This window comes from Phyllobates terribilis, unplaced genomic scaffold (assembly GCF_046119375.1).
Source record: "Phyllobates terribilis strain yellow unplaced genomic scaffold, ASM4611937v1 Scaffold_8__6_contigs__length_399053987, whole genome shotgun sequence".
NCBI lineage: Eukaryota > Metazoa > Chordata > Amphibia > Anura > Dendrobatidae > Phyllobates > Phyllobates terribilis.
In genome coordinates this window covers 381,797,295-381,823,828 of record NW_027362768.1, presented here as the reverse complement: position 1 = coordinate 381,823,828, position 26,534 = coordinate 381,797,295, and the positions used below count along the sequence as shown (strand labels likewise).

The 26,534-nt window shown below is 47.5% G+C and overlaps 1 protein-coding gene across 8 annotated transcripts in view; it reads right to left on the bottom strand.

Moving 5' to 3' along the window:
• IL5RA (interleukin 5 receptor subunit alpha) overlaps positions 1-26,534 on the bottom strand; it is a 230,539-nt gene that overhangs the window by 174,671 nt on the left and 29,334 nt on the right. The window contains exon 1 of one of the 8 annotated variants that reach the window (XM_073645051.1): positions 20,634-20,666. The exons of 6 other annotated variants lie outside the window; for them this stretch is intronic. In XM_073645051.1, coding sequence (XP_073501152.1) covers positions 20,634-20,651 — 18 coding nt within the window. In that variant the 5' untranslated portion in view covers positions 20,652-20,666. Of the gene's footprint in view, positions 1-1,021; positions 1,207-20,633; positions 20,667-26,534 lie in introns of those variants that run through there. One more of the 8 variants, XM_073645050.1, reaches the window with a different exon arrangement.

Here is a 26,534-nt window from a genome sequence, read left to right as displayed (position 1 = left end):
CATTTGATGCTGTCCGTTTGTTAAGAACGAAGCAGATCATATTTCTGGGGACTCAGACGCACTCAGTATGAACAGGGCCTAAGAAAATTTGAGGGAGTTTGAAACGCGTTGATGTTTTTTATTTTTTCAGCTGTTTCTGCCCCATATTATAATGATGTGAACTATAACAAGAAGATTTTATCGCACAGTCTGAGGACGATCATCCACTCCGACCGGTATAACTCGGCCCAATCTATAACCCAGACAGTGTAGCCTTTTTCCACAGGTTTGGGATTGATGATGCAGGCTGTAGATGGCCTCTTGCAGGTTTTTCAGAATCTGAATAATTTCTGAGCCTTTCCCAGATGGTGCTGGAACATTTATTCTGAGCGCGGTCGCTGGCATCTTCCCATGACCGGCGCTGCTGTTTCAGTCCAAGATACAGGAAACTGGTTCACACATCTGGAATGTGAGATTTTCTTTTTATTCAATGTTGTCGTCTTTCCTTTTATTAATATTTGAGCCAAAACAGCAGATCACAACTCCTGGACTGCAATTCCCTCCATGGTCCACTATTTTTATTATTTTTCGTTCACTATGACATCTGTCCTGACATACAGCCTATAGTTTTTTTTGTTTTTTTTTAAATCAAAAGTTTTTATTTAGTTTGAAAAACTTTTTAAACAACAACATTACAAAAATTGGAGGAACACGGTCCTCTATCCCCACCCCCAACCTACAACCCACATACAATATGAGATTGTTACATTATGTTCCTTTGTTCTGCAGAATAAAGACATTTTTTTCATGGGTAAATAATTAGATGTCGGATCGTGTTAACAACAGTCATCTTAGGCTTTAACATTTCATAATAATGTCAGAGAAATCCAGTTTACAGCATCATACGTGGCCCTTTGTAATAATAGTTAAACATAGTATTCAAAAAAAGACATAAACGGATGCAAATCCGGAGCCATCAATCCGCTGATCCCATAGTTACTCAAATCTAGCGATCACTCCTCTTTTTAGATACATACGGTACCTTTTCCAAGTTTACCAAACAATTAATTTTCTTTATAAATTCTGGCCTTGTGGCTACCAGGTCTAACATCCACTTCTGGGCTATTCATTTCCTCGCCATATAAAGCATGCGTGGCTCTGCTGTCCTGCCATGTTCATCAGTATTCAGATCTTCACCATATCCCAGTGTTCACGAGGGGTGAAAATTCTACATTACTTGAATAAACTCTGTTAATGATTGCTACTACTCCCTCCACAGGGACATCAAATTGGGCAAGTCCACATCATGTGTATTGTATCTGCAGAGTGAATTTTGATTCTAGGACAATTAGGACTTGACCGGAATCCAATATTCTATAAGAATTGAGGCATCCTATACACCTGATGCAGCACATATATTTGGGACAGCCTGTGGGATTCGCTTAGGGACAATTGTGAAACTCTTTCCCAAAATTTCTAGCTAATGGTTTTCTTCGATAGGACCCATCACACCCACCCATTTTTCCTTTGAGCGCATAGGGTATTTTGTCAGAACAGAATCCAACATAATAGTATCAAGCAATGAAATCAGCCTGAGCGAATTATGATACAACTGATAGTTACTAAATGCCATTATGTCCCCTCCCCACCATGATAAACAGATTGTCAGAGCCCTCGGACGGTGTCACTTGTCTCTATGTTTCTTCTGTTATTGCCACCCTATTATGCTGTACAATACAGTGTCCACATAATCCGTACACAATAGTAATGCCATATGGTGGTACAATAATACAGTCATATAGTGCACGTGCAACTATACCATACAGTGCTCCAATGATACCGTCATATAGTGCAGATGTAACTATACCATACAGTGCTCCAATGATACAGTCATATAGTGCACATGTAACTATACCATACAGTGCTCCAATGATACAGTCATATAGTGCACATGTAACTATACCATACAGTGCTCCAATGATACAGTCATATAGTGCACATATAACTATACCATACAGTGCTCCAATGATACAGTCATATAGTGCACATGATACAGAAAATATACCACAGAAACGCCCGCATAATAATGTCAATCATAGAATGCTAATATGCAGACATAGGGATATAATTATATGAGTACAAGGGGCATCGCAAAGAAACATGAAAAAATGAGAGAAAAAGAAAAGCGACAACAAAGCCCCAAATAAGCATAGAAAAAATATAATTTTATTAAATACACATGTCAAAAAATGATACATTAAGGAGCTTAAAGGCACAGAGTGCCACATATGTAGTTAAAAAACCAAGGACACCAAAAAGCCCCCACAATAACCCAATGTAAACAACAATTAGGGGTGTATATTAATAGCACCACAAATACATACATCAGTAACAACACCAGAAAGGGACAATTCCCAAATATCTGATAGTATACAAAGGAGGGTAAGTAGAGCCTATAGGGAATGAAAGGCAAAATATATAGGTAAACAGCCATTAGTTACCCAAATTGCAAGTACCGATGGTGGGTCAAATAGGGGGAAGAAAGGGGGGGCCTAATGGTGTCACCCCTATGCGCGTTTCGGCAGGCCTTCGTCAGGGGGCATGGAGGTAAAGAGCACTGAGGCCTCTTAAATAGCCGATCCAATGATTAACAAATGGTGCACAGCTGCTGGGAACGTGTGTATGTGTGCCCAAGGACCTTAATGACGCTTCTCGCGTCATAGTGGGCGGGGCGAGCCGCGGCGTCCGCATCATGTGACACCCACGTGACAGTCAGCTGACTGGCCGGCAGGTCCTCACAGAGATGCAGAGAGCTGCGGCGCGCGCCGCCAGCATGACACGGAAGCGTTCACGGTCGCTAGGCAACCCAGCAAGAAATAGATAAGTGTGTGGGATGGCAAGGCCTACACATGATAGGCAGCATGTGGAACCAAGCCAGCAGACACACACATGGAGTAAGGAACAAGGCAGTGAGCCAAGAGAAAAAGGAACAGAAATGTGCATAATAGCAGGTTCACACCCACCAAATGATCATGGCAAAAAAACCCTTCTTATATTTTACAATCAGATATATAGATATAGTAACAGTAGTATATAAATATTATATCAAGGACCAATGTAAATAGCATTATCCAGACAGAATTGTCATAATTAGGGCAAAGTGGCCCACAGAATTATCAAAGATAAATCTACATAGCAGCCATACATAGAGTAGGATGATGAAATCAACATATCCGTAATATACACAAACACAAAAAAAAAGTTATGTAACAGCTAACATAGCTGACAAGAGGAAGGATCCGCCTAGGAAACATGAATTGAGGAGCAGCAGGTGTGGAGTTTTGAACCAAATAAGGAGGCTAGAATGGAGACCACAGTGTGTTGACCACGTGAATAGATGGGATAAAAATATCTAAAAAATGAATAAAAATGTGGAACAAATTAGTAACACATAGCACATAAATTGCGACACAGGTGAGGTTATAAGAGGATGACCACAACCAGGAGACAATCACAAAAAGGGAACAAAGCTAAGGGACTCGTTCAAGCCCTTGGGATGTACAGTATCTAATTGCCATATCCAGCGGGCCTCCAATTGGGCCAGCCGTTGGCTCATTTTACCACCACGAATGGTGGAAGGAAGAAAGTCTATACCCCGAACTCTCAACCTCGAACTATCACAATTGTGATGAAGTTTGAAGTGACGGGGGATGGTCCTGAGAGTGGAAGCATCCGCGCGACCTGCCGCAGACTGAATGCCCAGAACATGCTCGCGAACTCGAATTTTAAGTTGGCGGGAGGTGAGTCCCACATATATAAGGCCACAAGGACAGGTGGCAAAGTAGATCACGTATCTTGACATACAGTTGATCGACTTACGTATGTCATATGTCCTTGTATGAGATGAATTAAAGAATTGGGTAGCATGTTCAATGTTAGGGCAAGCAATGCAGCGGCCGCACGGCCTGCATCCAGGCGCAGGACCAGACCCGTCAATAAAAACCCTTCCCCGAGTGGGTTGATAGTGGCTACGGACCAAAAGGTCTCGAAGATTTCTAGACCTCCTAATGGTAATGTTGGGAGAAGGGGGTATAAATTTGGAAATAATAGGATCAGTTTGTAAGATCGGCCAAGCCTTGGTATGGCAGGAACGCATACGGGCAAATTGGGAGTGATATTGTGTGATAAATCTCACATGATTCTTCTGATTAACCTTAGCTGTATTTTTGAAAAGTAAATCATGTCGTTTAGACCATAATGCCGGGTTGAACGCCTTTTTAACAGAGCGCCTACTGTAGCCTCTCTTGAGAAACCGTATCTTGAGATCATTAGCTTGCTTAATAAATTCCCGATCGTCGGAACAAATTCGACGTAATCTGAGAAACTGACCAATAGGTACTGAACGAATCATGTACCTTGGGTGTGCTGAAGAGGCATGTAGTAGGCAGTTGGTGGCTGTGGTTTTCCTGAAGATACTAGTCTGCAGGAATTCACACTCATCTTTATGAATGGTAACATCCAAGAACGTGATTTTATTTTTGTCGCATTGAAATGTAATAAATATATTGAGATCGTTTAGATTGAGGAACTGCATGAAAGATTGAAGTTGTTCCTCAGTTCCCTGCCAAACGAACAGTATGTCATCAATGTACCGCATCCAAAAAGGGATGCGGTCCATTGATGACAGCTGATCGTGTAGGGCAAGGTCCCTCTCCCACAGCCCCAGGAATAAATTAGCGTAAGCCGGTGCAAAGGAGGCCCCCATGGCCGTTCCCTGGAGCTGGAGGTAGAAGGAACCTTTGAAAATAAAAAAATTATGTGTGAGTGAGAACTCGAGGAGCTCAAGAATAAATAGTACAATATCAGCCGGCAAATTAGAATTAGTGAGGAAGAAGTGAGTGGCCTTGATGCCATCTGTATGTTTAATACTTGTATATAGTGACTCGACGTCACCTGTCACTAACAGCATATCCTCACTAAGGCTAAGACCATCCACCTTTTTAAGCAGATCCCCAGTATCCAGCAGGAACGAGGGCAAAGTCTCCACTAATGGTTGAAGTTTGGATTTGATCCGAATATGGAGACACCACCTGGGCGCCCTATCATATCTGGCACGGGTGGTTTCCTCGAAAATGTGAACTCATGGATCGAATCCAAACTTCAACCATTAGTGGAGACTTTGCCCTCGTTCCTGCTGGATACTGGGGATCTGCTTAAAAAGGTGGATGGTCTTAGCCTTAGTGAGGATATGCTGTTAGTGACAGGTGACGTCGAGTCACTATATACAAGTATTAAACATACAGATGGCATCAAGGCCACTCACTTCTTCCTCACTAATTCTAATTTGCCGGCTGATATTGTACTATTTATTCTTGAGCTCCTCGAGTTCTCACTCACACATAATTTTTTTATTTTCAAAGGTTCCTTCTACCTCCAGCTCCAGGGAACGGCCATGGGGGCCTCCTTTGCACCGGCTTACGCTAATTTATTCCTGGGGCTGTGGGAGAGGGACCTTGCCCTACACGATCAGCTGTCATCAATGGACCGCATCCCTTTTTGGATGCGGTACATTGATGACATACTGTTCGTTTGGCAGGGAACTGAGGAACAACTTCAATCTTTCATGCAGTTCCTCAATCTAAACGATCTCAATATATTTATTACATTTCAATGCGACAAAAATAAAATCACGTTCTTGGATGTTACCATTCATAAAGATGAGTGTGAATTCCTGCAGACTAGTATCTTCAGGAAAACCACAGCCACCAACTGCCTACTACATGCCTCTTCAGCACACCCAAGGTACATGATTCGTTCAGTACCTATTGGTCAGTTTCTCAGATTACGTCGAATTTGTTCCGACGATCGGGAATTTATTAAGCAAGCTAATGATCTCAAGATACGGTTTCTCAAGAGAGGCTACAGTAGGCGCTCTGTTAAAAAGGCGTTCAACCCGGCATTATGGTCTAAACGACATGATTTACTTTTCAAAAATACAGCTAAGGTTAATCAGAAGAATCATGTGAGATTTATCACACAATATCACTCCCAATTTGCCCGTATGCGTTCCTGCCATACCAAGGCTTGGCCGATCTTACAAACTGATCCTATTATTTCCAAATTTATACCCCCTTCTCCCAACATTACCATTAGGAGGTCTAGAAATCTTCGAGACCTTTTGGTCCGTAGCCACTATCAACCCACTCGGGGAAGGGTTTTTTTTGCCATGATCATTTGGTGGGTGTGAACCTGCTATTATGCACATTTCTGTTCCTTTTTCTCTTGGCTCACTGCCTTGTTCCTTACTCCATGTGTGTGTCTGCTGGCTTGGTTCCACATGCTGCCTATCATGTGTAGGCCTTGCCATCCCACACACTTATCTATTTCTTGCTGGGTTGCCTAGCGACCGTGAACGCTTCCGTGTCATGCTGGCGGCGCGCGCCGCAGCTCTCTGCATCTCTGTGAGGACCTGCCGGCCAGTCAGCTGACTGTCACGTGGGTGTCACATGATGCGGACGCCGCGGCTCGCCCCGCCCACTATGACGCGAGAAGCGTCATTAAGGTCCTTGGGCACACATACACACGTTCCCAGCAGCTGTGCACCATTTGTTAATCATTGGATCGGCTATTTAAGAGGCCTCAGTGCTCTTTACCTCCATGCCTCCTGACGAAGGCCTGCCGAAACGCGCATAGGGGTGACACCATTAGGCCCCCCCTTTCTTCCCCCTATTTGACCCACCATCGGTACTTGCAATTTGGGTAACTATTGGCTGTTTACCTATATATTTTGCCTTTCATTCCCTATAGGCTCTACTTACCCTCCTTTGTATACTATCAGATATTTGGGAATTGTCCCTTTCTGGTGTTGTTACTGATGTATGTATTTGTGGTGCTATTAATATACACCCCTAATTGTTGTTTACATTGGGTTATTGTGGGGGCTTTTTGGTGTCCTTGGTTTTTTAACTACATATGTGGCACTCTGTGCCTTTAAGCTCCTTAATGTATCATTTTTTGACATGTGTATTTAATAAAATTATATTTTTTTCTATGCTTATTTGGGGCTTTGTTGTCGCTTTTCTTTTTCTCTCATTTTTTCATATAGTGCAGATGTAACTATACCATACAGTGCTCCAATGATACAGTCATATAGTGCACATCTATAATATAACCGGAGATGTGTGTCTCTGTCCGAAGCCTCTATAGACTGCGCAAGCGCGAAACGCCTGCGCAATCTGGCTCCAGACAGAAGACCGCATCCAGCCGTTACAGGTAAGATTAGTGTATGGCGCTGGAGATCACGGTATATGTAGACACTGAACGCATACCGTGATCTCCGGCGCCATACTTACCTGACCAGGAGGAGCATTGCCGCGACGCCTCTCTTCTCGCCGGAGACCGGGGCAGGAGTGAGATGTCGGAATCGGTGCATGCGCATAGCGCTATCCGGCGCCATTTTTACTGAAGACACATTTGCAGTGTGTCTTCAGCAAAATGGCACCGGACAGCGCAGTATGGGCACGAGCGTACTCCGGCGCCGCACTCCTCCCCCAGCAGAACAGGACACCGCAGCACTGAAGCACAGGGAAGAAAGGTGAGTATAAGTGTTTATTTTTTTCTGTGTGTGCAGCATGATAGGGATGAGGGGGCCACACATACCAGGATTGGGAGGTGAGGGGGCTATACATACCAGGATTGGGGGGATGAGGGGTACCATGCATACCAGGATTGGGGGGATGAGGGGTACCATGCATACCAGGATTGGGGGGGATGAGGGGTGCCATGCATACCAGGGTTGGGAGATGAGGGGTGCCATGCATACCAGGATTGGGGGATGAGGGGTACCATGCATACCAGGATTGGGGGGGGGGTGAGGGGTGCCATGCATACCAGGATTGGGGATGAGGGGTGCCATGCATACCAGGATTGGGGATGAGGGGTGCCATGCATACCAGGATTGGGGATGAGGGGTGCCATGCATACCAGGATTGGGGATGAGGGGTGCCATGCATACCAGGATTGGGGATGAGGGGTGCCATGCATACCAGGATTGGGGATGAGGGGTGCCATGCACACCAGGATTGGGGATGAGGGGTGCCATGCATACCAAGATTGGGGATGAGGGGTACCATACATACCATAGGGATGAGGGGTACCATGCATACCAGAATTGAGGGATGAGGGGTGCCATGCACACCAGGAATGGGGATGAGGGGTGCCATGCATACCAGGATTGGGGGATGAGGGAGCCATGCACACCAGGATAGGGATGAGGGAGTCATGCATACCAGGATAGGGATGAGGGGTGCCATGCATACCAGGATTGGGGGATGAGGGGTGCCATGCACACCAGGATAGGGATGAGGGGTGCCATGCATACCAGGATGGGGATGAGGGCTGCCATGCATACCAGGATGGGGATGAGGGGTGCCATGCATACCAGGATGGGGATGAGGGGTGCCATGCATACCAGGATAGGGATGAGGGGTGCCATGCATACCAGGATAGGGATGAGGGGTGGCATGCATACCAGGATGGGGATGAGGGGTGGCATACATACCAGGATGGGGATGAGGGGTGCCATGCATACCAGGATAGGGATGAGGGAGCCATACATACCAGGATTGGGGATGAGGGATACCATGCATACCAGGATTGGGGATGAGGGAGCCATGCATACCAGGATTGGGGATGAGGGATACCATGCATACCAGGATAGGATGGGGACAGCACATAACAGGATGGAGGCAGCACAAATACCAGGATGGGCACATAACAGGATGGGAGACCATATACCAATAAAAATGCTCGCCGACCGGGCGTAGAAAGGGGTCAGTAGCTAGTATCACTATACCATACAGTGCCCCAATAATACAGTCATATAGTGCCCATAATACTATACCATACAGTGCCCCAATAATACAGTTATACAGTGCCCATAATACTATACCATATAGTGCTCCAATAATACTGTCATAGTGCAGCTATAACTATAACATACAGTGCTCCAATAATACTGTCATATATTGCCCATAATACTATACCATATAGTGCTCCAATAATATTGTCATAGTGCAGCCATAACTATACCATACAGTGCTCCAATAATACTGTCATATATTGCACATATAACTATACTATACAGTGTTCCAATAATACTGTCATATATTGCCCATAATACTATACCATACAGTGCCCCAATAATACTGTCATATAGTGCCCATAATACTATACCATACAGTGCCCCAATAATACTGTCATATAGTGCCCATAATACTATACCATACAGTGCTCCAATAATAGTCATATAGTGCACATATAACTATACCATATAGTGCTCCAATAATACCGTCATATAGTACACATATAACTATACCATACAGTGCCCCAATAATACAGTCATATAGTGCACATATAACTATACTATACAGTGCCCCAATAATACAGTCATATAGTGCACATATAACTATACCATATAGTGCTCCAATAATACCGTCATATAGTACACATATAACTATACCATACAGTGCTCCAATAATACTGTCATATAGTGCACATATCACTATACCATACAGTGCTGCAATAATACAGTCATATAGTGCCCATAATACTATACCATACAGTGCCCCAATAATACAGTCATATAGTGCCCATAGTACTATACCATATAGTGCCCCAATAATACCGTCATATAGTGCACATATAACTATACCATACAGTGCCCCAATAATACTGTCATATAGTGCCCATAATACTATACCATACAGTGCTCCAATAATACCGTCATATAGTGCACATATAACTATACCATATAGTGCTCCAATAATACGGTCATATAGTGCCCATAATACTATACCATACAGTGCTCCAATAATACTGTCATATAGTGCACATATAACTATACCATACAGTGCTCCAATAATACAGTCATATAGTGCCCATAATACTATACCATACAGTACCCCAATAATACCGTCATATAGTGCCCGTAATACTATACCATACAGTGCCCAAATAATACCGTCATATAGTGCCCGTAATACTATACCATACAGTGCTCCAATAATACCGTCATATAGTGCCCGTAATGCTATACCATACAGTACCCCAATAATACCGTCATATAGTGCCCGTAATACTATACCATACAGTGCCCAAATAATACCGTCATATAGTGCCCATAATACTATACCATACAGTGCCCAAATAATACCGTCATATAGTGCCCATAATACTATACCATACAGTGCCTCAATAATAGTCATATAGTGCCCATAATACTATACCATACAGTGCCCCAATAATAGTCATATAGTGCCCATAATACTATACCATACAGTGCCCCAAAAATACAGTCATATAGTGCACATATCACTATACCATACAGTGCCCCAATAATACAGTCATATAGTGCACATATAACTATACCATACCGTGCCCCAATAATACAGTCATATAGTGCCCGTAATACTATACCATACAGTGCCCAAATAATACCGTCATATAGTGCCCGTAATACTATACCATACAGTGCCCAAATAATACCGTCATATAGTGCCCGTAATACTATACCATACAGTGCCCAAATAATACCATCATATAGTGCCCGTAATACTATACCATACAGTGCCCCAATAATACCGTCATATAGTGCCTGTAATGCTATACCATACAGTACCCCAATAATACCGTCATATAGTGCCCGTAATGCTATACCATACAGTACCCCAATAATACCGTCATATAGTGCCAATACTATACCATACAGTGCCCAAATAATACCATCATATAGTGCCCGTAATACTATACCATACAGTGCCCCAATAATACCGTCATATAGTGCCTGTAATGCTATACCATACAGTACCCCAATAATACCGTCATATAGTGCCCGTAATGCTATACCATACAGTACCCCAATAATACCGTCATATAGTGCCCGTAATACTATACCATACAGTGCGCAAATAATACCGTCATATAGTGCCCATAATACTATACCATACAGTGCCCAAATAATACCATCATATAGTGCCCGTAATACTATACCATACAGTGCCCCAATAATACCGTCATATAGTGCCCGTAATGCTATACCATACAGTACCCCAATAATACCGTCATATAGTGCACATACAGCTCCCACATATCAGTTTGCAGATCTTCTATCTACCATTATCCTTAGGAATCTCCTCTGAGGGATTTCCCTCAGTCTTCGCGGAGTTCCCCCATACGCTATTTTGCGGAGTTCCCCCATACGCTCTTTTGCGGAGTTCCCCCATACGCTCTTTTGCGGAGTTCCCCCATATGCTCTTTTGCGGAGTTCCTCCATACGCTCTTTTGCGGAGCGGTCTGCACTGCACGCGGAGCACAGGACCTTGGTCTATAGCACAATTCACTGATCTTCCGCGTTTCGCAGTGTTAACCCTTCATCTCCAGGGACAAGAGTCCGATGGCTTGGATTGTGCCAAACGAGCCACAGAGGAGCAGTGGGGACAGGCAGCAGGACACGTCCGCGTCCTCTGTGCACCACAAATCCTCCTCACACTCGTGTGAATTTGGCCGTAATCTGCTGATGCAACACATCCCAAAGCAGCAAGCATGTGACCGCTGCAGTCGATCAGTGGTCTCCGCAGTCACGCGTGTCGTACTTTACAGTTATCACCACTCTGACTAGAGTCATGATGACAGTTTTACGGCACGTGAATGCACTGATCGACTGCAGCGGTCACATGCCAGATACTTATACATATAAAGACCAGGAGGACTTCCGGGGATTCCACGCTGGATCGGCGGATGACAGTCAGCAGCGCTATGGTTCCGTTTTATAAGGTTTGCTGCTATTATTTTTTTTCAGAGGACCTGTCACTCTTCACATCCCGGTGTAAATCTCGCCCTTCTCCTGAATCTGGGGCTTTTTGTCTTTTGTTCCTGCGCCCCTCCATTAATATCCGAAGCAAAGGAGAATCCAGAGACAAATATGTATAAAATCCACAAAGAATATGGAGCAATACATATACAGGAAACCCCGTGCCCCTATATCAGTGGTATAGTGCCCCCATAACACTGCTAAACCCTGTGCCCCTATATCAGTGGTATAGTGTCCCCATAACACTACTAAACCCTGTGCCCCTATATCAGTGGTATAGTGCCCCCATAACACTGCTAAACTCTGTGCCCCTATATCAGTGGTATAGTGCCCCCATAACACTATTAAACCCTGTGCCCCTATATCAGTGGTATAGTGTCCCCATAACACTACTAAACCCTGTGCCCCTATATCAGTGGTATAGTGCCCCCATAACACTGCTAAACTCTGTGCCCCTATATCAGTGGTATAGTGCCCCCATAACACTACTAAACCCTGTGCCCCTATATTATCTGTACAGTGCCCCCATAGCACCACTAAACCCTGTGCCCCTATTATCAGTAGTGCCCCATAACACTACTAAACCATCTGCCTCTATATTATCAGTACAGTGCCCCCATAACACTGCTAAACCCTGTGCCCCTATATCAGTGGTATAGTGCCCCCATAACACTACTAAACCCTGTGCCCCTATATTATCTGTACAGTGCCCCCATAGCACCACTAAACCCTGTGCCCCTATTATCAGTACAGTGCCCCCATAACACTACTAAACCCTGTGCCCCTATATTATCTGTACAGTGCCCCCATAGCACCACTAAACCCTGTGCCCCTATTATCAGTACAGTGCCCCCATAACACTACTAAACCCAGTGCCCCTATATCAGTGGTATAGTGCCCCTATAACACTACTAAACCCTGTGCCCCTATATTATCTGTACAGTGCCCCCATAGCACCACTAAACCCTGTGCCCCTATTATCAGTACAGTGCCCCCATAACACTACTAAACCCTGTGCCCCTATATTATCTGTACAGTGCCCCCATAGCACCACTAAACCCTGTGCCCCTATATTATCAGTACAGTGCCCCCATAGCATTACTAAACCCCGTGCCCCTATATTATCAGTACAGTGCCCCCATAACATTACTAAACCCTGTGCCCCTATATTATCAGTATAGAGCCCGCATAACACTACTAAACCCTGTGCCCCTATATTATCAGTATAGAGCCCGCATAACACTACTAAACCATCTGCCTCTATATTATCAGTACAGTGCCCCCATAACACTGCTAAACCCTGTGCCCCTATATCAGTGGTATAGTGCCCCCATAACACTACTAAACCCTGTGCCCCTATATTATCTGTACAGTGCCCCCATAGCACCACTAAACCCTGTGCCCCTATTATCAGTACAGTGCCCCCATAACACTACTAAACCCAGTGCCCCTATATCAGTGGTACAGAGCCCCCATAACACTACTAAACCCTGTGTCCCCTATATTATCAGTACAGTGCCCCCATAACATTACTAAACCCTGTGCCCCTATATTATCAGTATAGAGCCCGCATAACACTACTAAACCATCTGCCTCTATATTATCAGTACAGAGCCCCCATAACACTACTAAACCCTGTGCCCCTATAACACTACTAAACCCTGTGCCCCTATATCAGTGGTATAGTGCCCCCATAACACTACTAAACCATCTGCCTCTATATTATCTGTACAGTGCCCCCATAGCCCCACTAAACACTGTGCCACTATTATCAGTACAGTGCCCCCATAACACTACTAAACCCAGTGCCCCTATATTATCAGTACAGTGCCCCCATAACAGTACTAAACCCGGTGCCCCTATATTATCAGTACAGTGCCCCCATAACACTACTAAACCCTGTGCCCCTATATTATCAGTACAGTGCCCCCATAACACTACTAAACCCTGTGCCCCTATATTAGTGGTACAGAGCCCCCATAACATTACTAAACCCTGTGCCCCTATATTATCAGTACAGTGCCCCCATAACACTACTAAACCCTGTGCCCCTATATTATCAGTACAGTGCCCCCATAACAGTACTAAACCCGGTGCCCCTATATTATCAGTACAGTGCCCCCATAACACCACTATACCATGTGCCCCTATTATCAGTACAGTGCCCCCATAACACTACTAAACCCTGTGCCCCTATATCAGTACAGTGCCCCCATAACACCACTAAACCCTGTTCCCCTATATTATCAGTACAGTGCCCCCATAACACTACTAAACCCTGTGCCCCTATATTAGTACAGTGCCCCCATAACACTACTAAACCCTGTGCCCCTATATTATCATTACAGTGCCCCAATAACACTACTAAACCATGTGCCCCTATATTATCAGTACAGTGCCCCCATAACACTACTAAACCATGTGCCCCTATATCAGTACAGCGCCCCATAACATTACTAAACCCCGTGCCCCCTATATTATCAGTACAGTGCCCCCATAACATTACTAAACCCCGTGCCCCCTATATTATCAGTACAGTGCCCCCATAATATAGGGGACACAGGATTTAGTAATGTTATGGGGGCACTGTGCTGATAATATAGGGGGCACATGGTTTCATAATGTTATGGGGGCACTGTACTGATAATATAGGGGGCATAGGGTTTAGTAATGTTATGGGGGCACTGTACTACTAATAGGGGCACATGGTTTAGTAATGTTATGGGGGCGCTGTACTGATAATATAGGGGACACAGGGTTTAGTAATGTTATGGGGGCGCTGTACTGATAATATAAGGGGCACAGCGTTTAGTGGTGTGATGGGGCACTGTACTGATAATAGGGGCACAGGGTTTAGTAATGTTATGGGGGCACTGTACTGATATAGGGGACACAGGGTTCAGTAATGTTATGGGGCACTGTACTGATAATATAGGGGGCATAGGGTTTAGTAATGTTATGGGGGCACTGTACTACTAATAGGGGCATGTGGTTTAGTAATGTTATGGGGCACTGTACTGATAATATAGGGAGCACAGGATTTAGTAATGTTATCAGTACAGTGCCCCATAACATTACTAAACCACATGCCCCTATTAGTAGTACAGTGCCCCCATAACATTACTAAACCCTGTGCCCCCTATATTATCAGTACAGTGACCCCATAGCATTACTAAACCATGTGCCCCCTATATCAGTACAGTGCCCCATAACATTACTAAACCCTGTGTCCCCTATATCAGTACAGTGCCCCCATAACATTACTAAACCCTGTGCCCCCTATATTATCAGTACAGTGCCCCCATAGCATTGCTAAACCATGTGCCCCTATATTATCAGTACAGTGCCCCCATAACACTACTAAACCATGTGCCCCTATATTATCAGTACAGTGCCCCCATAGCATTACTAAACCATGTGCCCCTATATTATCAGTACAGTGCCCCCATAACACTACTAAACCATGTGCCCCTATATTATCAGTACAGTGCCCCCATAACACTACTAAACCATGTGCCCCTATTATCAGTACAGTGCCCCATAACATTACTAAACCACATGCCCCTATTAGTAGTACAGTGCCCCCATAACATTACTAAACCCTATGCCCCCTATATTATCAGTACAGTGCCCCCATAACATTACTAAACCCTGTGCCCCCTATATTATCAGTACAGAGCCCCCATAACATTACTAAACCATGTGCCCCCTATATTATCAGTACAGTGCCCCCATAACATTACTAAACCCTGTGCCCCCTATATTATCAGTACAGTGCCCCCATAGCATTACTAAACCATGTGCCCCCTATATTATCAGTACAGCGCCCCCATAACATTACTAAACCATGTGCCCCCTATATTATCAGTACAGCGCCCCCATAACATTACTAAACCCTGTGCCCCTATATTATCAGTACAGTGCCCCCATAACACCACTAAACCCTGTGCCCCTATATTATCAGTACAGAGCCCCCATAACATTACTAAACCATGTGCCCCCTATATTATCAGTACAGTGCCCCCATAACATTACTAAACCCTGTGCCCCCTATATTATCAGTACAGTGCCCCCATAACACCACTAAACCCTGTGCCCCTATATTATCAGTACAGAGCCCCCATAACATTACTAAACCATGTGCCCCCTATATTATCAGTACAGTGCCCCCATAACATTACTAAACCCTGTGCCCCCTATATTATCAGTACAGTGCCCCCATAACATTACTAAACCATGTGCCCCCTATATTATCAGTACAGCGCCCCCATAACATTACTAAACCATGTGCCCCCTATATTATCAGTACAGCGCCCCCATAACATTACTAAACCCTGTGCCCCTATATTAATTCAGTAAAGTGCCACCATAACATTACTAAACCCTGTGCCCCTATATTATCAGTACAGTGCCCCCATAGCATTACTAAACCCTGTGCCCCTATATTATCAGTACAGTGCCCCCATAGCATTACTAAACCATGTGCCCCCTATATTATCAGTACAGTGCCCCCATAACATTACTAAACCATGTGCCCCCTATATTATCAGTACAGCGCCCCCATAACATTACTAAACCCTGTGCCCCTATATTATCAGTACAGTGCCACCATAACATTACTAAACCCTGTGCCCCCTATATTATCAGTACAGTGCCCCCATAACATTACTAAACCCTGTGCCCCTATATTAGTACAGTGCCCCCATAACATTACTAAACCCTGTGCCCCTATTATCATTACAGTGCCCCAATAACACTACTAAACCCTGTGCCCCTATTATCAGTACAGTGCCCCCGTAACATTACTAAACCCTGTGTCCCCTATATTATCAGTACAGTGCCCCCATAACATTACTAAACCCTGTGTCCCCTATATTATCAGTACAGCGCCCCCATAACATTACTAAACCATGTGCCCCCTATATTATCAGTACAGCGCCCCCATAACATTACTAAACCCTACGCCCCCTATATTATCAGTACAGTGCCCCATAACATTACTAAACCCTGTGCCCCCTATATTATCAGTACAGTGCCCCCATAACATTATTAAACCCTGTGCCCCCTATATTATCAGTACAGTGCCCCCATAACATTACTAAACCCTGTGCCCCCTATATTATCAGTACAGTGCCCCCATAACATTACTAAACCCTGTGCCCCTATATTATCAGTACAGAGCCCCATAACATTACTAAACCCTGTGCCCCTATATTATCAGTACAGAGCCCCCATAACATTACTAAACCCTGTGCCCCTATTATCAGTACAGAGCCCCCATAGCATTGCTACTTTCTATTCCTCAATAATAGAGGTCCATTGTCCCACACTGAGCCACTATCTTAGATGTTACGTCACTTGTAGAGATCAGCACATTTTTAAAAATTAGATTAATACAAAAATAAATAGTTTATGTCCGAAATGATTAATTACAAATAAAAAGTGGCAATTATTGCAAAAGTGGTTTTTAGACAAAATTACATGTATTTAAGTGCCTATAATAATTGTTTTTTTTAAAAAAAATCCTGCAAAAATATAAATTACAAATATTAGGGAAAAAAAAGGATCATTATTATTGTTTTATTTAGTATTTTCATATTTGCAGGTTTTCCACAATCAGAATAACTGACCAAATAATGCAGCTATAAAGCACAAATAACTATATCATACAATGCCCAGCATATAGTCGTATGGTGCATATATATATATATATAATAGTCTTATCCCGTCTGTCTGTGTGTGTCTGTCTGTTTGTCTGTCTGTCCAGGAAATCCCGCGTCGCTCATTGGTCCGGCAGCGGCCAATCAGCGCCGCGGGATTTCAGAAAAAAGATGACGGCCGTTAGCGGCTCATCTGCGGGACGGAGATGCAGCCGGGAGATGAGCGCCGTGAGGCGCTCATCTCCCGGCCGGTAGCAGCGGAAGGACCGCCGGCGCCGCTGACCTCCATGCGGAAGGGAGGACCGGGGAGCGGCGCTGCGGGTCGGGATACTTCTGCTGCCAGCGACCGCTATGTCCCGGGTTCTCGCAGCGGAAGTAGCCGCACAGGCAGCGCCGCTCCCCGGTCCTCACCAAGACGATTCGATGATTGGTCGCGGTCTTCGGACCCGACCAATCACTGATCTTAGCGCAAAAGTTAAATACCGCTGTGCTGATTGGTCGCGGACGCTGCCCGCGACCAATCACCGATTTGGGCGCCAAATTTAAATATCGGCCGCGACCAATCAGCACAGCGGTGTTTAAATGTGGAGCCAAGATCGGTGATTGGTCGCGGGCAGCGGCCGCGACCAATCAGCAGAGTGGTGTTTAACTTTAGCGCCAAGATCACTGATTGGTCGCGTGCGGAGAGCGCGACCAATCAGCGAATCGTATTGGTGAGGAGCGGGGAGCGGAATCGTATTACTGAGGACCAGGGAGCGCCGCTGCCTGTGCGGATACTTCCACTGCGAGAAGCCTGGAGATGAGCGACTGCTCGCAGCAGAAGTATCCCGACCCGCAGCGGCGCTCCCCGGTCCTCCCTTCACACCCTAGCCGCTGATGTCCCCACAGTATCCGCATGGTGTTACAAAGGTCCGGACATTTGTGTTAAAAATCGCTGATTGGTCGCTGGCGCTGCCCGCGACCAATCACCGATTTGGGCGCCAAATTTAAATATCGGTCGCGACCAATCACCGATCTTGGCTCCACATTTAAACACCGCTGTGCTGATTGGTCGCCGACGCTGGGCGCGACCAATCACCGATTTGGGCGCCACATTTAAATAGCGGCCGCGACCAATCACCGATCTTGCCACCACATTTAAACACTGCTGTGTTAATTCGTCGCGGACGCCAGCCGCGACCAATCAGCGATTTTGGCGCCAAATTTAAACAACGCTCTGCATCGCTCTGCTGATTGGTCGCGGTCGCCGGCCGCGACCAATCAGCAGTATTGGCGCAAAATTTAAACAACGCTCTGCTGATTGGTCGCGTGACTAATCAGCGATTTTGGCGCCAAATTTAAACAACGCTCTGCTGATTGGTCGCGGCCGCCATCCGCGACCAATCAGCGAGATTGGCGCCAAATTTAAACAACGCTCTGCATCGCTCTGCTGATTGGTCGCCGGCCGCGACCAATCAGCAGTATTGGCGCAAAATTTAAACAACGCTCTGCTGATTGGTCGCGTGACTAATCAGCGATTTTGGCGCCAAATTTAAACACTGCTCTGCTGATTGGTTGCGGCCGCGACCAATCAGCAATTTTGGTGCCAAATTTCAACCCCGCTCTGTATCGCTCTGCTGATTGTCGCGACCAATCAGCAGTATTGGCGCCAAATTTAAACACCACTCTGCTGATTGGTCGCGACTAATCAGCGATTTTGGTGCCAAATTTAAACAAGCTCTCCAGTCCTCACTAACACGGTTCGCAGATTGGTCGCAGCCTCCGCCCGCGACCAATCACCGATATTGCCGCCAAATTTAAACACCGCTTTGCTGATTGGTCGTGGTTGCCGAACGCGACCAATCAGCGATTTGGGCGCCAAATTTAAACACAGCTCTGCTGATTGTGCCCCGTCGGCCGCATACCTATTCTAGAATACCCGATGCGTTCGAATCGGGCCGCCATCTAGTATATACAGTTATATGAAAAAGTTTGAGCACCCCTATTAATCTTAAGCTTAATGTTTTCTTAAAATTGGTGTTTTTGCAACAGCTATTTCAGTTTGATCTATGTAATAACTGTTGGACACAGTAATGTTTCTGCCTTGAAATGAGGTTTATTGTACTAACAGAAAATGTGCAATCTGCATTCAAACAAAATTTGACAGGTGCATAAGTATGGGCACCTCACCAGAAAAGTGACATTAATATTTAGTAGATTTAGTAGATCCTCCTTTTGCAAAAATAACAGCCTCTAGTCGCTTCCTGTAGCTTTTAATGAGTTCCTGGATCCTGGATGAAGGTATTTTTGACCATTCCTCTTTACAAAACAATTCCAGTTCAGTTAAGTTTGATGGTCGCCGAGCATGGACAGCCCTCTTCAAATGATCCCACAGATGTTCAATGATATTCAGGTCTGGGGACTGGGATGGCCATTCCAGATCATTGTAATTGTTCCTCTGCATGAATGCCTGAGTAGATTTGGAGCGGTGTTTTGGATCATTGTCTTGCTGAAAGATCCATCCTCTGCGTAACCTCAACTTTATCACTGATTCTTGAACATTATTGTCAAGAATCTGCTGATACTGAGTGGAATCCATGCGTCCCTCAACTTTAACAAGATTCCCGGTGCCGGCATTGGCCACACAGCCCCAAAGCATGATGGAACCTCCACCAAATTTTACTGTGGGTAGCAAGTGTTTTTCTTGGAATGCTGTGTTTTTTTGCCACCATGCACAACGCCTTTTTGTATGACCAAACAACTCAATCCTGGTTTCATCAGTCCACAGGACCTTCTTCCAAAAAGAAATTGGCTTCTCCAAATGTGCTTTTGCATACCTCAGCCGACTGTTTGTGGCGTGCTTGCAGAAACGGCTTCTTTCGCATCACTCTCCCATACAGCTTCTCCTTGTGCAAAGTGCGTTGTATAGTTGACCGATGCACAGTGACACCATCTGCAGCAAGTTGATGCTGCAGCTCTCTGGAGGTGGTCTGAGGATTGTCCTTGACTGATCTCACCATTCTTCTTCTCTGCCTTTCTGATGTTTTTCTTGGCCTGCCACTTCTGGCCTTAACAAGAACTGTCCCTGTGTTCTTCCATTTCCTTACTATGTTCCTCACAGTGGAAACTGCAAGGTTGTAACATACCTGGCGGCGTCCTTGCATAGTGGTCCATCTCCCACTGTGCAAGAGCGCGTACTTGATCTCCAGTCCAGGGTGTCTCTCTGGCTTCCCTCCATGCTGTCTGTTTGCTTCTGTGTCTGCTGCTTAAGGGCGGCGCCCGATCACTTCCTGCTTTTTGTACCTGCTGCAGGCACACCCCTTGTGCGTCCTCAGCCTATTGCTGTCTATCACCTGGTATTTAAATCAGCTGCCCCAATTAACTGATGCCTGAGCATCTTGCCCTGTCAGTTGGCTTTTGTCTCTGACATGCCAGGTCCTGTCTATGTTACCTGCCTTGCGGTATCAGTTCCCGTGTCTGAACTGAGTCCTGTCTATGTCTCCTGCCTTGCGGTATCAGTTCCCGTGTCTGAACTGAGTCCTGTCTTTGTCTCCTGCCTTGCGGTATCAGTTCCCGTGTCTGAACTGAGTCCTGTCTGTGTTCTCTTGTCTGCCTATCCTGGAGGCTGTATTTCTAGGCCTGTCTGAACACGCTACCCAGCCTGCGCTCTAGTCTGCCTGTTCCAGTATTCCCCGGTGTGGGTCAACAGCCGTGTCCGGAGTCTGACCTGGAGTAGACCCTGGTTCCTCTGCTCGGTTCCTCCCTGGTGCACTGGCGTCGTATGCCGTCGTGCGACCTTGGTCGGATCGGGCAGATACTTAGTTACGCCCCTCCAGGCACTCTCCGGTTCATGGCACAGTGGAATCACTACATAAACATGCACACGTCAGTCAGTTCGGGCGTGTGCATTACAGCATGCTCAGGCCATGGTTCCCGTTGAGCCCCACGGCCTTCGCTCTCTGAGAAGTTTTCCAGCGAATACATGCATTAAAATAAATAAATAATTTTTTTTTTCCCTTTAGCTGAGTTCCAGGCGAATTACGCACCCGTCCAGATGGATCTATCTGCTCTCGTTCCTGCGGATCCGCTACGTTATTATGGGGATCCAAGACAAAGTCGTGCATTTGTGGAGCAATGCATGCTACACTTCAAGTTCTACCCTCTATGTTTTCCCACCGATCGGGTTAAGGTGGCATTCATTATGTCTTACCTGGCGGGTGATGCCTTGGAATGGATCAACCCCCTATATGAAACACAGGATCCGATCCTCCTGGACCTAATGGCCTTCCTGGTGGCCTTTCTAATGGTCTTCAATGATCCTAACCCGGAGGCTCCTGCTGAAGCTTCACTTCCCAATATCCCGGAGCAGCCCCAATGGGTAATGTGTGTGGGTAGCGCAATAGTCCTCCAGCCAAATGAGACTACTGCCCACCCAGAATCCTCACAGGGTGACTACGCTTTCCGGAATACTTCTCCCAACCTCAAGAGGCAGTCCAGACGTGCTAGACGTAGAGGCAAGCCGTCACGCCAGGGTCTGTCCTCCCTGAGACCTCCTGACCCCAACCTTGAAGTCCCTACTGAAGCTTCATCTCCCTGTATCCCGGAGAAGCCCCAACGGGTAATGTGCGTGGGTAGTGCACCAGTTCTCCTGCCCGAAGAGACTACTGCCCATCCAGACTCCACACAGGAGAACTTCCTGCACCCGGCATCAGATGCTTCACCCACTTTAACCGGTGTGCATGTCCAAGGATGCTCCAAAGCTGTGGTTACCTCAGAGTCTGTGCACCTCTACTACCTGGCGGAGGACTCCCAGTTGCCTCCTGAATCCTCCGGGATACCACTCGATGACAAATGGAGAGAGACTTCTCTACACCCGGTACTCGATACTTTGTCCACTTCGTCCTGTGAGCCTGACAATGGGTACCCCAAAGTGGTAGTTACCCCCGAGTCTCTACACCCCTCCGACCAGGCGGAGGACCTCCAGTTGTCTCCTGAACCCTTCGGGGTGCTACCTGGTAGCGAAAGGACAGAGACTCTCCTATACTCTGTACCTGATACCTCGCTCGCTTCGTCCAGTGAGTCCAACCTAGTGTACTCCGAAGCAGAGGTTACTCCCGAGTCTCTACACCCCTCCGACCAGGCGGAGGACCTCCAGTTGTCTCCAGAACCCTTCGGGGTGCTACCTGGTAGCGAAAGGACAGAGACTCTCCTATACTCTGTACCTTATACCTCGCTCGCTTCGTCCACTGTGTCCAACCTAGTGTACTCCGAAGCAGTGGTTACTCCCGAGTCTCTACACCCCTCTGACCAGGCGGAGGACCTCCAGTTGTCTCCAGAACCCTTCGGGGTGCCACCTGGTGGTGAATGGACAGAGACTTTCCTATATCCTGGATCTGATACCTCGCTTACTTCGTCCAGTGAGTCCGACCTAGTGTACTCTGAAGCAGAGGTTACCCGTGAGTCTCTACACCCCTCTGACCAGGCGGAGGGCCGCCAGTTGTCTCCTGAACCCTTCGGGGTGCTACCTGATAACGAATGGACAGGTACTCTTCTATATTCGGTACCTGATACCTCGCCCGCTTCATCCAGCGAGTCCGACCTAGTGTACTCCGAAGCAGAGGTTACCCCCGAGTCTCTGCACTATTCCGACCCGGCGGAGGACCCCCAGTTGTTTTCTGAATTCTCCTGGGTACCACCAGATAACAAGGTAACAGGGACTTTTCTACACCTTGTACCTGATACCTCGCCCATTTCATCCTGTGAGTTTGACAAGATGTACCCCAAAGCAGAGGTTACCTCCGAGTCTCTGCACTCCTCCAACCCGGCGGAGGACTTCCAGTTGTCTCCTGAACCCTCTGGGGTGCTACCTGATAATAAGTGGAGAGAGACTTCCTTGTGTGCTGTTCCTGGTACTCCACCCGTTTCGTCTGTTGCTGAGGATGGCTGGATAGGAGGTAGCATCCTAGCTATCCAGATGGGACCAGTTTCTCCAGTGGACAGTGGAAGTGATCTCCTTGAAGTAAAGGATTGGCCCTCGAATTCCCTGCGGAACATTCTGGCAGGCCTGAAGAAGAGGGGGCGTAAGGGGGGGGGGGGTACTGTAACATACCTGGCGGCGTCCTTGCATAGTGGTCCATCTCCCACTGTGCAAGAGCGCGTACTTGATCTCCAGTCCAGGGTGTCTCTCTGGCTTCCCTCCATGCTGTCTGTTTGCTTCTGTGTCTGCTGCTTAAGGGCGGCGCCCGATCACTTCCTGCTTTTTGTACCTGCTGTGGGTCACACCCCTTGTGCGTCCTCAGCCTATTGCTGTCTATCACCTGGTATTTAAATCAGCTGCCCCAATTAACTGATGCCTGAGCATCTTGCCCTGTCAGTTGGCTTTTGTCTCTGACATGCCAGGTCCTGTGTAGTGCCGGCGTCCCTGCCCTCTGCTAGGCAGGGACGCTGTTCCCCTCACCGCTCTGCTCCGTGCCCGGCGTCCCTCTCCCGCTCTGCTGGCAGCGCGCGCTCCTTCCCGGCCACTGTGCTTAGGGCGCGCGCGCGCGCCCTCCCTCCCTCTTAAAGGGGCCGCGCGCGCCGTCCTAAGGAGTCCCCGGCCAATGGCCGGAGGACTTTACCATATATAAGGCACCTCCTCCAAAATGGAGGTGCCCGAGCAATGTTGTTGCACCGTTCTACTCTGCTTCAGCCCTCAGGTCCCTTGCCAGTTACCTGCCAGTTTCCTGCCAGCTTGCTGTCCTAATCCTGCCTGATTTCCTGTTACCTGCCTGCCTGCCTGAGGTCCGACGGTCTGCCTTACAACTCCGGTCAGTCTGTCTAAGGACCAACTTGCCCGCTCACCTGGGAGCGCACATCAGCTACCTGCCTGCTTGCCTGAGGTCCGACGGTCTGCCTTACAACTCCGGTCAGTCTGTCTATGGACCAGCTTGCCCGCTCACCTGGGAGCGCTTCTCCGCTACCTGCCTGCTTGCCTGCCCGGAGGCTCCGCTGTCACGTGCTGTGACCACCAGCTATTCCAGACTCTTGCCCGCTCACCTGGGAGCGCTTCTCCGCTACCTGCCTGCTTGCCTACCTGGAGGCTCCGCCGTCACGTGCTGTGACCACCTGCTATTCCAGAGACTCTCGCTTGCTCACCTGGGAGCACACATCCTCCATCTGCCTTGCTAGCCTACCTGGAGGTTCAGCCATCACAGGTCGTACCTACCCTTTACCTAGAGACTGCCCCGGTCACTTGCCGTGACCTCCAGCCCGTTCTTCCAGAGACTGCCCCGGTCACTTGCCGTGACCTCCAGCCCGTTCTTCCAGAGACTGCCCTGATCACTTGCCGTGACCTCCTGCCCGTACACCCAGAGACTGTCCCGGTCACCTGCTGTGACTGCCTGCCTGGTCGCCACCCGCTCCCTTACAAGGACCGCTCCCCTGTATAGTAGCCCAGAGGTTCCGCCTCCCAGACCCGTTACATCCTGTCTATGTTACCTGCCTTGCGGTATCAGTTCCCGTGTCTGAACTGAGTCCTGTCTATGTCTCCTGCCTTGCGGTATCAGTTCCCGTGTCTGAACTGAGTCCTGTCTATGTCTCCTGCCTTGCGGTATCAGTTCCCATGTCTGAACTGAGTCCTGTCTGTGTTCTCTTGTCTGCCTATCCTGGAGGCTGTATTTCTAGGCCTGTCTGAACACGCTCCTAGCCTGTTCCTCCCGCCTTCTAGGGGCCGATTACCTAGATCCGTTCCTGTATCTTGTCTGTCCTGTCTGAACACGCTCCTAGCCTGTTCCTCCCGCCTTCTGGGGGCCGTATTCCCAGACCCGCTCCTGTATTCCGCTGCAGTGTCGGTCTCCTCCGTACACTCAGTTCCAGTCTGAACTCTCTCCTATCCTTTACCTGTTTTGCCTCTATGTCCGTTCCCTTCCTTTTTCTGCAGAGTCTGAACTCGTACCTAACTCCTGCTCGTTGTCACTGTACTTCCGTTTGTGAGTTTGTGGTCCACTCGCTACTTCTCTGCAAGTACCCTGTGGGTATCTGGTTCTGCCTTTCCCTTCTAGTCTGTTCCGTGTGAACAGAGCCCTGTTCCCGCCGCGTCTGCGGTTTTCGCTTTGCTCAGCTCTGTCCGCCGCGTCTGCGGTTTTCGCTTTGCTCAGCTCTGTCCGCCGCGTCTGCGGTTTTCGCTTTGCTCAGCTCTGTCCGCCGCGTCTGCGGTTTTCGCTTTGCTCAGCTCTGTCCGCAGCGTCTGCGGTTTTCGCTTTGCTCAGCTCTGTCCGCCGCGTCTGCGGTTTTCGCTTTGCTCAGCTCTGTCCGCCGCGTCTGCGGTTTTCGCTTTGCTCAGCTCTGTCCGCCGCGTCTGCGGTTTTCGCTTTGCTCAGCTCTGTCCGTCGCGTCTGCGGTTTTCGCTTTGCTCAGCTCTGTCCGTCGCGTCTGCGGTTTTTGCTTTGCTCAGCTCTGTCCGCCGCGTCTGCGGTTTTCGCTTTGCTCAGCTCTGTCCGCCGCGTCTGCGGTTTTCGCTTTGCTCGGCTCTGTCCGCCGCGTCTGCGGTTTTCGCTTTGCTCGGCTCTGTCCGCCGCGTCTGCGGTTTTCGCTTTGCTCGGCCCTGTCCACCGCGTCTGCGGTTTCGAATTTGTCTCCCAGTCTGTACTGGACCCTACCCAGCCTGCGCTCTAGTCTGCCTGTTCCAGTATTCCCCAGTGTGGGTCAACAGCCGTGTCCGGAGTCTGACCTGGAGTAGACCCTGGTTCCTCTGCTCGGTTCCTCCCTGGTGCACTGGCGTCGTATGCCGTCGTGCGACCTTGGTCGGATCGGGCAGATACTTAGTTACGCCCCTCCAGGCACTCTCCGGTTCATGGCACAGTGGAATCACTACATAAACATGCACACGCCAGTCAGTTCGGGCGTGTGCATTACAAAGGTTAAATCTCTGAGACTGCTTTTTGTATCCTTCCCCTGAACAACTATGTTGAATAATCTTTGTTTTCAGATCATTTGACAGTTGTTTTGAGGAGCCCATGATGCCACTCTTCAGAGGAGATTCAAATAGGAGAACAATTTGCAAGTGGCCA